Source organism: Cnephaeus nilssonii, assembly GCF_951640355.1.
Source record: "Cnephaeus nilssonii genome assembly, chromosome: 5".
Lineage (NCBI taxonomy): Eukaryota > Metazoa > Chordata > Mammalia > Chiroptera > Vespertilionidae > Cnephaeus > Cnephaeus nilssonii.
This window is the reverse complement of record NC_137076.1, coordinates 56,600,610-56,614,252: the sequence shown is the minus strand read 5'-3', so window position 1 is coordinate 56,614,252 and position 13,643 is coordinate 56,600,610. Positions and strand designations below refer to the sequence as shown.

Genomic DNA, 13,643 nt, shown 5'->3' with positions numbered 1-13,643 from the left:
CAACTCCCCGAGGCAGGTCTTATCGGTACCCCAATTTTCATGAGGTAAGAGTGGCACAGAACAGACTTGGTCAAGGTCACCATAGCTAAAAGTGTCAGAGCCAGGATCCAAACCCATAAGTGTCGCTCCACAGTCTCTAACTTCATCCTACACTCTACTGCATGTTAATTACCGAGGGTAAGGAGCAGTGAAATGGGTAAGGGAGCAGGAGTGGGCTCCCCCTTTCCTGACCCTGTGGGAGAAGGGAAGTGCATTAGTATGTGGGGGCTGGGGGCTAGGGCTGCATGGAGATAGGGAACTGAAGGCAGGCAGAAGCAAGAAGAGGAGGAAAAGAAAGAAAAAATGGGTGTGTGTGGAGGCACTCGATCCACAGGGGTTGATGGTACAGCCTTTTTCAACTGGGGTTCCCAAATTCAACCACAGGGTCCAGAAAATTATTTGAGTGACATTTTCTCACTGCTCTCATGATGATACAAGACTAGTAAGAGGGTAGCTTCGTCAGCGTTAATCCAGCACATACAATGATGTCTTCTGGGCATTAGGACTTGAACTTGGCAGCAAAAGGCTGAATGGAAGCAGGGTTGGCTGCTATCAATCCATTCAATTCAGAAACTATTTGATTTGGAAAGAATCTGGGGGTCCAGTCAGTAAAATATTATGGGGCCAAACTAACAAGACACAGAAAGACAAACAAGTACCAATTCTTGACGGAGGGACGTTGACTGTCCGTAAAATCATACTTATCAACCTCCAGTTAGAAAACAGATGGTGCGTTTTAAATCTCTCCTGTAAGTGAGCTGACCTGTAAATTGTCATTAATGCACCAGGTCTTCCCTTGCTCTGCTGTGTAATCAGCCTTTTATCTCCTACCAGGGAAACCCATTAGCCACGGGCGTCTCCACTATGTGTGCCTCTTCTCAGCTATTAAAACATTATTGCATTAAATAATTCACCCTTGATGACTGGTCTTCGCTTTCATTAGCACCGCATTCAGGGAAAAATAAGGATAGATATTTATAGTGTATACAGTGGAATGACGGATGTTAAATCTCTTTTTGCGAGGAAATGGGAAAGACACTGCTTGAGACAGAATAGGACTTGTTCACTTCCTGTCCAGTGCCCACCCTTACCCTGCCCGTCACCCATTACGCATGGAGCCCAGTCCTGGGGGAAGGGGAAGAAGGAAGGGACTTGTTTACTATCGCACCTTACTTTCTAGTGCCCACAGACAGATGTACTCTCCCATACCGCTCTCCTTTCCTTCAGAGAGAAGCCGACAGGAGTGTCCCCGGTCCCCAGCCCCCAATCTTTCTAGGTTTCCATCTTTCCCCAGAAACTGCAGTTGAGCCTTTCTTTCACCCAGCTGCTCCTTCTCTCCAGGGACACATGCAACGGCGTTGATTACTTCCACACACAGATGAGTTAAGTGTACACCAGCTGACAGGCTCAGTGTCAAACTGGCTTTTATTTCTATTAAAATTAAGAACATGATTGTGAAGAACGTGGCTGATTCTGATTCAGCTGCCTGAATCAAACTAAAGCCAGGTCACTACCTGGAAGGCATGCATTTAGTTGGGAAAGGACCCTTTTTACTCTAGGTGCATGGTGTTTCCTTCTCTGGGAAGGAACGAGCAAAACAGGCTTCAACTGATTTTTCAAAGATAAAAAATATGTAAAACATGTCTTGTTGTTATAGGCTAATTTAAAACCTAAAATGAAAAGATTACCTTCCATAACTGAAGGCCCCAATGTACAACTGTAAGTTCCGGATACTCAAACCACACAGACATTTTAGTGGGATGCACCCAAATGAATGGTAAATTGGCATATCATGGTGCACAGAGGAAAGCTGTGGGGAGACGGACTTTGGGGACCTGGAGAGCTGGGGCAGCGGTACTCAGAAGCATCTAGAAACAATCTTTGCTTCTAATCCCCTGACCACAGGATTTGGTCTTGTCAATACGAGTTTGGTTCAGGAACCAAAGTGCCGACTGCTGCTGACTAAACAGTCCCTTAAACAGAGCAGATGTTGAAGCTCCCCCAGAAGAGTGCTCTGAGTGTGGGGACCCTCAGCAAGGGTGGTGGAGGGACGCAGTGTCCTCCTCATGCTGTGCAGAGCAGACCCCGCCTGCTCAGCGAGCCCAGCAGCTGGAGTTGGGAGGAGCTAGGGGCAGGGAAAGTGTGGCGGAGGCAGCGCTGTGCCTGAGCTCACCCAGTCACTGCCTCCCTCCCTTCCGTGGAGCCTGAGAAGTCCCAGACCAGCAGGGAGCTGGCCTCCGGGACAGTGGTCCTTAAAGGAGAAGGGAGTATATCAATGTCACTTCTAGCTAGAGCATTTGGAAATGGTGTACCAGGTGCTCCTCCTGGCCCTTTAGGGTTCAAAAGTCTGGGGGTGGGGGGAGAGCCCCGGCAGGGGTATTTATCAAAGACTCCGGATTATTTTGCCTCAAACAGTTCTCCCTGTGTGAGAACCACCTCTGTGCGATTTACACACACAGTCAGAAGATAAGCTACTCTCGGGTTCAAGAGAATATTGGTCCTCACTTGCTTTAGAAACGTTTACGGGAGTAAAACATTTGGGCCAATTAAATGGATAGCTTCTCTTTAAGTGTTTTGTCATCATTTTATACATGTGACTATCAATTATGCAATCATCATTGGGAACATATGACAAAAAGTAGAGTACTGCATATGACAGTAATGGCTGTATTCATTGTTTCTATTGATGGATCAGAAGTTGAAGAATTACTTTTTACCACAGGTAGCCGTTTACTAGGAAAACTAATAATGACTGCAGCCTCAAGGCCAGGCCCAGATCTCTCTCCCTGACCCCGACCTCTCTCTTCCATGAACTCCTATGCAACTCAGTCTGAATAACACAGTGTAGCGGTTAATTTTCCCTCTAAATGTCTTCATTATGCTTTATTCTTGTTTACCCAAATAAACTTTAAGTTTGTTCAAGGCAATAATTATGCCTTGTTCTTGTTTAGTCTTTCCTGTGTTACCCAGAATAAAAATATTCAAGAAGTAACAATTGAGTGCTGATCATATGTCTTAAAACCACTGTCTCCTGGGAGGCTTGCTGTGTGAGTATCACCTGGAAGGGGCCCTCGGGGAGGCAGACCCTGACTGAAAACGCTGTGCTCTTTACTAGTTGTGCAGTCTGAAGCGAGTTACAAAAACTCTTTGAACCTAAGTTTTCTCATATAAAGTGAGGATAATACCTACCTCTAAAGGTAGTCATGCTCTTCACATGGGATTATGTAATAAGTTCCCACTATATTCACTCAATAAGAATTATTCTACCTCTCTCTCTCCCATTACTATGGATGAACTCTGTGCTTAGGAGGCCACACTCTCCCTTTGTGAATGAGGACACACCCCCTTTCAAGATATGATTTTAAAAAAGACAATTCAATTTCCAGGTGTTGTTTTAGTTTCTTCTGTAACATTAGAGGCCTGGTGCACGAAATTCGTGCACTTGAGGGGGGGGGGGCTCCCTGAGCCCAGCCTGCGCCCTCTCGCAGTCAGACATCCTTAGTGCTCCCAGTTGAGCGTCTGCCCACTGGTGGTCAGTGCATGTCATAGCCGTTTGGTAGATTTGCATATTAGCTTTTTATTATATAGGACAGTGATGGCGAACCTATGATACATGTGTCAGCACTGACACGCGTAGCCATTTCTGATGACACGCGGCCGCTGAGGCGGCCGCATGCTGAGGATGAAACATTTGCTGCTCCTGAAGATGAAACATTTGCGAAATAATGTTTTTTCCTCAAAGTGACACACTACCCGAGTTATGCTCAGTTTTTTGGCGAAGTTTGACACACCAAGCTCAAAAGGTTGCCCATCACTGATATAGGATAACATCACAAACTGGGTAAACAGAAATATATTGTTTCACAGTTCTGGAAGCTATTAAGTCTGAGATTAATGAGGTCATGCTCCCTGTGAAATCTGTAGGGGAGGATCCTTCCTCATCTCGTCTTGTTTCTGAAGTTCGCCAGCAACCCTTGGTGTTCCTAGAGTTGTAGACCCAACACTCCTTCTCTGCTTCCACCTGACGTGCATTCTCCCTGTGTGCCTCTGGCTTCTCTTCCTATAAGGATACCAGTCATATTACAGTAAGGGCCCACCCTACAGCAATATGACTTCACCTAAACCCGTGGTCGGCAAACTGCGGCTCGCGAGCCACATGTGGCTCTTTGGCCCCTTGAGTGTGGCTCTTCCAAAAAATACCACGGCCTGAGTGAGTCTATTTTGAAGAAGTGGTGTTAGAAGAAGTTTGTTTAAAAAATTTGGCTCTCAAAAGAAATTTAAATTGTTGTACTGTTGATATTTGGCTCTGTTGACTAATGAGTTTGCCGGACCACTGACCTAAACTAATTACATCTGCAATAAGCCTATTTTCATATAAGGTCACATTCTGGGGTACCGTGGGTTAGATCTTCAATACATCTTTTTGAGGGATACAACTTAACCCATAACAGGGGTGTTGATAAGAACAACAACACTACATCTTTTATGGAATGTGATCATATTTTAAGTTGCTCGGGGTTTTTTCCTGCTCAGGAAATGAGGCCTGGTAACCCAAGTGTTTAAGCAATGCCCATTGTTTGTAAACTGCATGACAACCTAAGTGCTATATGCCTTGCATGCGAGTTAAAGTCACAGAACATAAAAGTGTCTATGTTGGGTGATGATGCCCGTGACAACCTTTGGGACAGCCCAGGTGGCTCAGGGAGAAACATTACACTTTTAAGTTCAGGGTCTTGGGGTTTATTTCACTATTCTTGTTGCTCTATTATTTTAAAATGTTGAACCAACTAAAGCTCACAAGTCTGTGGGTCCAAGGGAGGGGGGAAGCTTGCAATAGTATGATGCCATAATATTAATCCATGGAGAAAATCTCTATGGCATGGAGATGGGAAGGAGAGGGAAAAAGTACTCCTCTAGTTCTTTAGTCATGAGCCAAAACAGGGCCACAGAGATTCCAGCCTCTGAGATACTCAAAAGTGCTACCCTAGGTCTCAGCCCTCTAGCTGCGGCTATGACTTCTCCCGGATTTTCTTAAGAGTCACATGAGTTAGAGATGCCACTCTTTATTTCTTCTGCAGTGGAGAAAGCCTGGGCTACAACGGCCATTTGCTGTACACTTACCAGATACCTGGCTCTGTACTAGTCCTCTGGCCCACTGCAGCGGGACTGCAGACTGGCCCGTGCTGTGCATGCAGGGGATGCTCCTGGGAAGCTGTGACCCTTGTCTCGGAAACAATACCGAGGGATGATCCCAGACCCTCACATCTGGTGAGCAGGTAGGTACGTACCAAGTCTTGTATTTCAAACAAATGCAAATCAATATTCACTTCAGTTTCAAGTGGACTTGCTGCAAATTCTGAACTGGTGAAGTCCAAATGAATGAGGCTTGTTATGCTCAGAGAAGTAATCTGATTATTGGACTCCTCGAACCTAGTCAGAAGGAAGCTAGCATTTCAGGAGAGAAGGAAAGGGAAGGGAAGGCTGGGCCTTCGTACTTAAAGGTAATGTCTTTCATGAAAGATGCAGAATCCAACTGTTTAGTAGTATCTCTCCCTCTCCATTTCCTGCACAGCTTGTAAGAAATGAAGTCCCTCACTCTATTACTCTAATTGAATTCCAACTTGGGTAATTACCCTATAATTAAATAAATTTTCCCCATAGTTTTAATTCACTGACAAACAGTGCTAGTTAAACAGCTACATTTCACTCCCAGAAACACCCCCCCTCCATTGCAGTGATCAGTAGAGTGATTTATATTTGGGAGATGGGTGTATGAAAAATGCACAGTTCATAAAATATTTTAGGTATCACTCATGATTACATATGCTTTTCTCAGCATGAGATAACATTAATTTCTATTATAATTTTTCATCTAATTTCTCATATGCTTAGTACCAAAAGAAATAAGACAGCTAATTAGCATTTCTTATTTTCTGTACAATTTTTGTTTAGTTAACCAGTAGCTTGTATTTTTTTTATTTCTAAAGCACATTTCATTCCTGGGAGACACACCGGGGTAGGTAATATTGCTTCCCATACTACAGATGAAGAAATTGAGGCAGTATTCCCCAAAGTGGGGAAGCCGGTTACTGTGAGCCTCGGAACCTAAGCTTCCTCTGGTTCTGGGTCCAAGGCTCTTGCTATCAAATGCTGGGTCACTAGCAATCACTTTGGTTTTACTAATGAAAAACTAAAGAGCTGTACATTTGTGACCTAAGTCACAGGCCACTAATTTCTAATAATTCATGACTTTGCCAGGAGTTGGAGGCTTAATAACTGGGCCCTGACACTGGCCTTGGATCATGAGGCTACAGAGACCCTTTGGGTCCACGTGTTATTACTTGGTACAGCTCAAATGGGAGAAGAGTTCAAAATGTGATGCAAAGTCATACAAAATGATTCAAATTTCAATTCTGTTTTAATGGCCTTTCTTCAAGGATTGTAGATGGCTTTTAATAAAAGATATTAAAGACAACATCAAAATACTCACAAAAAGCAGCAGTAGCAGGGGTGTTATAACAATGCCCTGAAAGAAATAAAAGAGATGATGATCATTTATCAGCATAGAAATCAGCACACTTTCTTTGCCATTTTAAACTCTGATGCATGGAAATGCTTATCCTTTAATAAAACCTAGGAGATAAAGAAGAGGGAGCCCCAATCTTGGCTCTCTCCACCATAATGCCTTAGCATCTCTGTGATAATTATTTGTATCTGGCATCTTTAAGAACACAACCACCAATCTTCCTTAAACTCGTCTTCCTTTGCAAAACTTAAGTTGCCTTCCACGTTGCATGTGTATCACTCGGGTGGAAGCTGGCAAGCTTTCTCACTCCTAGGCTTTCAGCTCTAACTCAGATAAAGTGCCTCTTTGCAAGGGAAGACAGGTGGTTTAGTCCCAGTTGGGGTTCTCTCCTGAGCAAAGACTGAGTCAGTTGTGATGAATGAGACGCCATGATTTTGTAATGTGAACTGATCTCCCCTAGGAAATGAGCTGGGATCTCAGAACTCATTTTGCTTGATTAGACTCCATGTCTCCATGGTGGAAGGCAAGTCTTTCATCTAGTTCGGCCACACAGGACCACCTCCGTCCCTCGGCCTCCCCTAGGCAGGAAGGAGCAAAAGATTTGTTTTCTGAGATGACAAGGAACAGTTTGAGGCTGTTGTCGATGAGGCAGGATACAAACTTTTAGGTTTCTTGTAGATAAATCTTTTAAACCAGGTGTTTGAGTTGGGAGTGAACTGACAGGTTTCAGTAGAAAGCAGGAGATTATTATTCGCCCCTTAGTTCTTCCTTTATCTCTCCACACTTCGCTATGATTTATAAAACAAAACACATTTCATATTTTTATTAATGAATTCTACTTGGAACTTTAAAATCCCTAAGAGTCTGTGTGCATGCATGAGAGAGAGAAAGGGAGGCAGGCAGACAGACAGAGAGTATACTCTGCCCGGGATCTATGGACGGTACTGCTTCATCACTTTTGGTAAAGAAACCCTTTAGGAAGACCTTTTGTCATTAGTTACTACAATCTTTTGGACATGGCCCCAGAGGGACTGGCCTATCTTATGTGAACACTGCTATCATGACTTTCTTAGGAGTATACTCATTTGAATATTCACACATATGCCTGTTTTATTGTTAAACTAGAGGCCTGCTGCATGAAAATTCATGCACTGGAGCGGCGGGGTAGGGGGGTGTCCCTCAGCCCGGCCTGCTTCCTCTCACAGTCTGGGAGCCCTCAGGGGTAGGAGGCGACCCGGCGATCAGGGAAAGACAACACCCCCATCACACTTCTACTGCTGCCACTGCTGGCAGCGCAAGCCTCGGCCGGCCCTGGTTACCTGAGCCTCAGGCGGCCCTGGGCAGCTGGGCAGCCACCATCCGAGGCTTGCCTGCGCCTCGGGCCAGCCTGGGTGGCTGAGGGGACTGGGGGACTCCGGAGGCAGGCGGGCCCGGCCATGTGGTGCGCTTGCTGCCCTGGCAGGGATGAGGGGACTGGGCGCCGCCATCTTGTGGCTGTGGGCGCCCCCATCTTTGAGGGCGTGGCAGTCAATTAGCGTATTCCCTCCTTATTGGCTGTGGGTGCTGCCACCTTTGTGAGGGCATGACGGCCAATTAGCATATTCCCTCTTTATTAGATAGGATAATAGAACACATGCTTTTTTTATATATATTTTTATTGGCTTCAAAGAGGAAGGGAGAGGGAGAGATAGAAACATCAATGATGAGAGAGAATCATTGATTGGCTGCCTCCTGCACGCCCCACAATGGGGATCGAGCCCACAACTCAGGCATGTGCCCTTGGCCAGAATCGAACCCGGGACCCTTCAGTCCAAAGGTCGATGCTCTACCTACTGAGCAAAACCAGCTAGGGTGAACACATGCTTCTTGATTGTGCCAACTTTTGCAATGGATAATAGGGAATATAGCATTTTAATTTATGTTGTATTTTTAACCTATTTACTAAAACATACTGTATATTATGGCTTATCAACTCCATTAGTGTCTATGAAACAAGTTCTCATTGGCACATTTAGGAGAGCTACATGTGCAAAATAATTTATAAGAGTTACTTCCTTTTGATGATGTGGAATATATTCAGACATTAGTAGGAATTTCAGACTTTACAAGGCCAAGTGGAAACAAAAATACTCGCTTGTTTCAGTCTATGTAGGAGCCATCGGATTTCAAGTCAATTTGTTTAAACATTTATTGAATGTCCACTTATAGGCTAGGCATTGTTCCATTAATTATAAGAATTAATGGAAACAGATCCAGCAGACAGGGGTAAGGATATTTCAGGAAGAGGGAAGGGCATCCACAAAACTATGAAAAGTTGAGCAATTGATCACCAAAGGCCTTGCAGGTCAAGAGAGGGAGCTTGGGATCCGATCAACAAATGGCGAATGACTGAAGAACTTAAAGCGAGGGTGTAATGAGTTGGTAAATAATTTAGTATATGGACAATGGATATGACTTAGTTTATAACCTAAGCAGTTTTTCTGTTGTCAATTCACTTAAATTCAGATAAAAAATAGAATAGAAACATATTAATGTGAATTTTGGATTACCAATAACGCTAATAATACTTCTGAGACACAGGTAGTATATCTGTCATAGGATAAGGATTTTCAGCCAGGAAGAAGGTTGAGTCTCATCACCACTCTGAGGATATTTGTCTTGTGTTTGAGGAGTCATACTGGTGTCATATATAGTACACAGGGACCCATGTTCTTCCTGTTCCCACTTATTTTCCTTTGCAATAGTGGCATGGTATTAGTAATAGTAATAATACCAGTACTATTAATGGCATTTGGCTTCAGCACTTTTATGCACATTTACAATCTGACCCTCTTGAAGGAGTTAGCTTATGAAATAGCCACATTTCACAGATGAGGAAACTGGGGTTGAGAAAAGCCAAGCAACCAGACCAAAGTCACACAGAAAATAAATGGCGAAGCCTGGACTCGAGCCTGCTTTGTTCAACTCCCAATCCAGAACTGACTCCACTACACCCCTGGTCCCTGGAGAGGAGATCTCAGTGGCCAGTGCAGTTTTCTAGAGCCCCGCTGAGGCATGTGGGCAGCGATTAGTTGCTGTAAGACCTTGGTCTCTAGTTGACAACTGATTCTTAGAGAGGACCTTATTCTGGGAGGCAGAGCACTATGATCTGCAGGTTTTCCTGCCCAGACATTTCAAGTGTATAGTCACCAATACACATTAGGGTCTTTGCAGTTCTCCCAAGGACTTATGATATTTGTTCCTAAAATAGTTAGATACTTGTTCCTAAAATGTTCCTAGCAAATAGGATGTATTTTCTAATTCTGGATTCAAGATTACTCATTATTTTCTCAAAAATGGCTGTTCAAGTTCATTCGCTAAGAATGAATTGTTACACAATGTCGAAACCTGCTTTGCAGCTGTATATGGAAATGATTCCTCCATGATGTCATTAATCCGGACAAGAGCTCCATAATTAAGGTTTGGTGAAGCCATTAGAATTAGTACTAGAATAATAATAGCTAACGTTTATGGGAAAATTAAGATGTGCTGAGGGCTTAGTGTCTGTTACCTTATATAATCTTCACAACAACCCTATGAGCTAGGTACTATTATTTCTCCATCTGCTAGGGAAGGAAACTGAGACTCAGAGACACTGAGTGAAATAAAAAGAGGCAATGCTGGAAATTCAATCTCTAGCTTCCTGACTCCAGAGCCTGGGATCCTGAGTGGTGTAAGTAAAATCTTTGCAATCTTACCCCGTTTCCTCAGGGTTATATTTTAAGACTAAACCTGAGAGGAGCTTTAAACTCATTATGTCTTTTTGATGATATGAAACAAATTGAGAAATAAGCCTTTGTGTGTCATGGCTGATGCACTTTTTAAGTCAGGTTTTTGCAAATATCAATGATAAAAAAGGTGACCTAAAAATTTAAACTATAATGGCAACCATCATTGGGAGCTGCAAAGTCATATCAACTTGTTATTTTCCCTCACACTCTGAAGCTTCAATTTGATTGCTTCTCCTTTCTCTTTCCCAAGTAAATTCTACACCAATGGCTAAAACCAAGAGGTGGTGGATGAGCACTTCTAGCAAAAGATGTCACCACGCCCCTCCCCCCGCCCCCACTGCAGATTCAAGGTTAAAACATAGTTTTAGCATCCTTGCAGTTGGGAGGGTTTGTTAAGCTTTCTGATTGCAATACCTGAAGAATTCAAGTCACAAAGTGATGGGCTTTGATTGTCTCTTAAAAAACCTTCAGAAAACCCATTTACACCTCTGGAAGGGAATGACTGGGTGAGTATATTTCCATGACTTTAGTGGAGAGGGGAAAAGCGTCAAATCTGAGACACCTAGATTTAGTCCATTAAATACAAACCCAAGTTCGCCCCCCCCCGCCCCGCCCCAAACTCCCAAGTAACAACCAAAACAACAAAACTGTGGATGCACTTCTCTCAACAGTAGCACTTGTCAAAAAGGCAAAACTGAAGTGAATTATAATATTTTTGTTGTTGTAATCCTCACCCGAGGATATTTTTTCCCATTGATTTTTAGAGAGTGGAAGGAAGGGAGGAGGAGGAGAGAGAGGGAGAAACATCAGTGTGAGAGAGACACATCGATTGGTTGCCTCCTGCACTCACCCAGACAGGGCCGGGGGTTGAACCAGGAATAGAACCCCCGACCCTCCCGTGAGCTGGCCGATACCCCAGCCACTGAGTATTAACAAAAGGTTTTGCTACAACAACTACTGTGATCACACAGATACTAAAACTGACTCCTTAGGCTTTTGTCTCCAGGATACTGAATGTCAAGCCTTAGGAAAGGTGCTTTCAGTTTTTAATTAAAAGGCAATAACTCAAGGTCTACAGAATGACAGAGTCTCAGTTTTGCAAGGGATCTCAGACCTACCCTGGTCCAGTCCTCATCTGATGTCTGACACCCTTTGACTGTCTCCCTTGCTTGCTCTGTGGGTGTGATGGCTGAACCTTTGCCAGAGATCCCCTAGGGAGACAATGTCCTTGCTCTCCAGGCACACACCGCCCTGGCTGGAGTTCTTTGACAAGGAGGAAGCTCTTTCTCACACTGACACCAAACCACTCCCATTGCTGCCCGTCTTCCCCTGGGAGAAACTTAGGGCGTGTCTTGCCCCTCTCCTTCCTTGTGATGGCTTTTCTTTTAAAATTTTAGTTTTCGATTGCAGCTGACTTTCAATATCATTTGATATTAGTTTCAGGTGTACAGCATAGTGGTTAGACAATCACCTAGCTTACAAAGTGTTCCCCCTGATAATTCAAGTACCCACTTAGCACCATACATAGTTATTACACAGTATAACTATCAGTTTGTATTTCTTACTCCCTTCACCTTTTTCACCAGCCCCTATCCGCCTCCATGGCAATTATCAGGCTGATCGCCGTATCTAAGTCTGTTTCTGTTTTCTTTCTTTGTTTATTTTGTTCTTTAAGTGGCCTTTTAACCGCTGCTTTTGAATGGTGTAAATAAAATCCCTGCACTCTAAAATTATCATTTTTTTTTAGGGCTACATTTACAAATTTAAGAATAATGGTGAAGTGAGCTTTTGGGTCCCCACACTAAGTTTTCTCCAGGCTAAAAGCCCCAGGCCTCCCACTGTCCCTCCTGGGGGAGGGTTCTGAGCCCTCTCTTAAGACATTATCTCATCCAGATGAATCTCAGAGTACACAACACTCGCTTAACAAAAATTGACCAAAACTTGGAAATAAGCCCCTAAGAGGACTGCATGTCCTTTCTATGCCATCCTGGAGCATGGTCCAATAGGCCAGCCCGAGGGTTATTTTATTACCTAGAGCATATACCTTTGTTTGACTTCTATTTACTATTGATTAGAGTCTAAACTATGACAGTTCATGTTAACATATCAAGTTTTGTCCTGTTGGGACAGAAATAACTTACGTTTAGTAGAAAAAACAGCCACAGAGGTTATGTTTTTATTGCCCTGTAGGTATGAGCAAAGTTATTTTGCTATGCTTTTCTGATGGACCCTCATTTCTATAATCTCCTTGAAACCAACTTTACTATCCTGCTGGTTCCTCATTGTTCAGTTACTAGTAAATAAATGCTTGGCGTGTTTTCATTCTATGTTTGTAAGAAAGTCGTGTTTTCAACATTTGGAAATTATACTGTGCCAATTCCTTTACTCTGAACCTTGTATTTATATTCGACGCAAACCTCTCTTAAAAAAAATAAGAAAAAAAAAGATTAATGCTAATGAGATTCCTAGGTTGTCTTCACATTTTGTCCTGTGGTCAGTATATAGTGCTATCTTAAAAAGTTAGAGCAAAGTTTATTCCTCAAGCACAAAATTATGCCAAACCAATATGTAATGAGTGAGACTGGCCAGTGTAACCTAAACAATAAATCATAAAGGGGTGGCAGGGAATATTTTGTAGATACCTACATTTGAACAAAACGACCAGGATATGTGGTCTTCAGAGACCATGACCTGATAAACATGGGTGGCAAGATATATACTAGTAGTTGAGTGAACTTTATAGGAGAAAACAGGAGGCATTAGGAGCCTACAGAAGGGCTGTTGGAAAGAAGGTGCTGGGTGATTGGTGGGTGAGGCTCTTTCCCCTCCTCCTTCTATACTTGCTTCTGTAAAACCGGACCTTCACAGGGTAAGACCCTTTCTCAGTGTGTCATGGCTCCGTCAGGGAAGGAAGAGCGGGCATGAGCACTCTGGTTTATTTACCAGGCGCAGTGCACTGCAGTAAAGACAGCTGCATCAGACTATTGCAGCTAGACAACACCCGCCATTGAGGACACTAGGTAATCCTCTCTCGTCTGTGTCCATGCTTGCCAGGAAAATGTTGAATAACACTTTTGTTTCCCAAGTAGGGTTTCTGATAGGAAGAGAATGCACTCACTAGCTGACATGTTTGTTTCCCAGCACACAACCACCTTTGGGGACGCTAATGACAGCTAGTCTCTATAAGTCTGCACAGCTAAGAATCCCTCTTCCTGGATGTGGTGACCCCATTGCAGGAATGGTAGCTGGCTTGTCTCAGGGACATACATTTAGTTAAACAAGCATTTGCTGAGTGCACACTATGTGTC

At 43.5% G+C, this 13,643-nt stretch overlaps 1 protein-coding gene across 1 annotated transcript in view; it reads right to left on the bottom strand.

Moving 5' to 3' along the window:
- The window catches only part of SLC10A7 (solute carrier family 10 member 7), a gene marked incomplete at its 3' end in the record, with an annotated part of 198,290 nt that overhangs the window by 44,113 nt on the left and 140,534 nt on the right, over nucleotides 1-13,643 (bottom strand). The window contains exon 6 of the mRNA XM_079771181.1: nucleotides 6,530-6,565. Coding sequence (XP_079627307.1) covers nucleotides 6,530-6,565 — 36 coding nt within the window. The remainder of the gene's footprint in view (nucleotides 1-6,529; nucleotides 6,566-13,643) is intronic.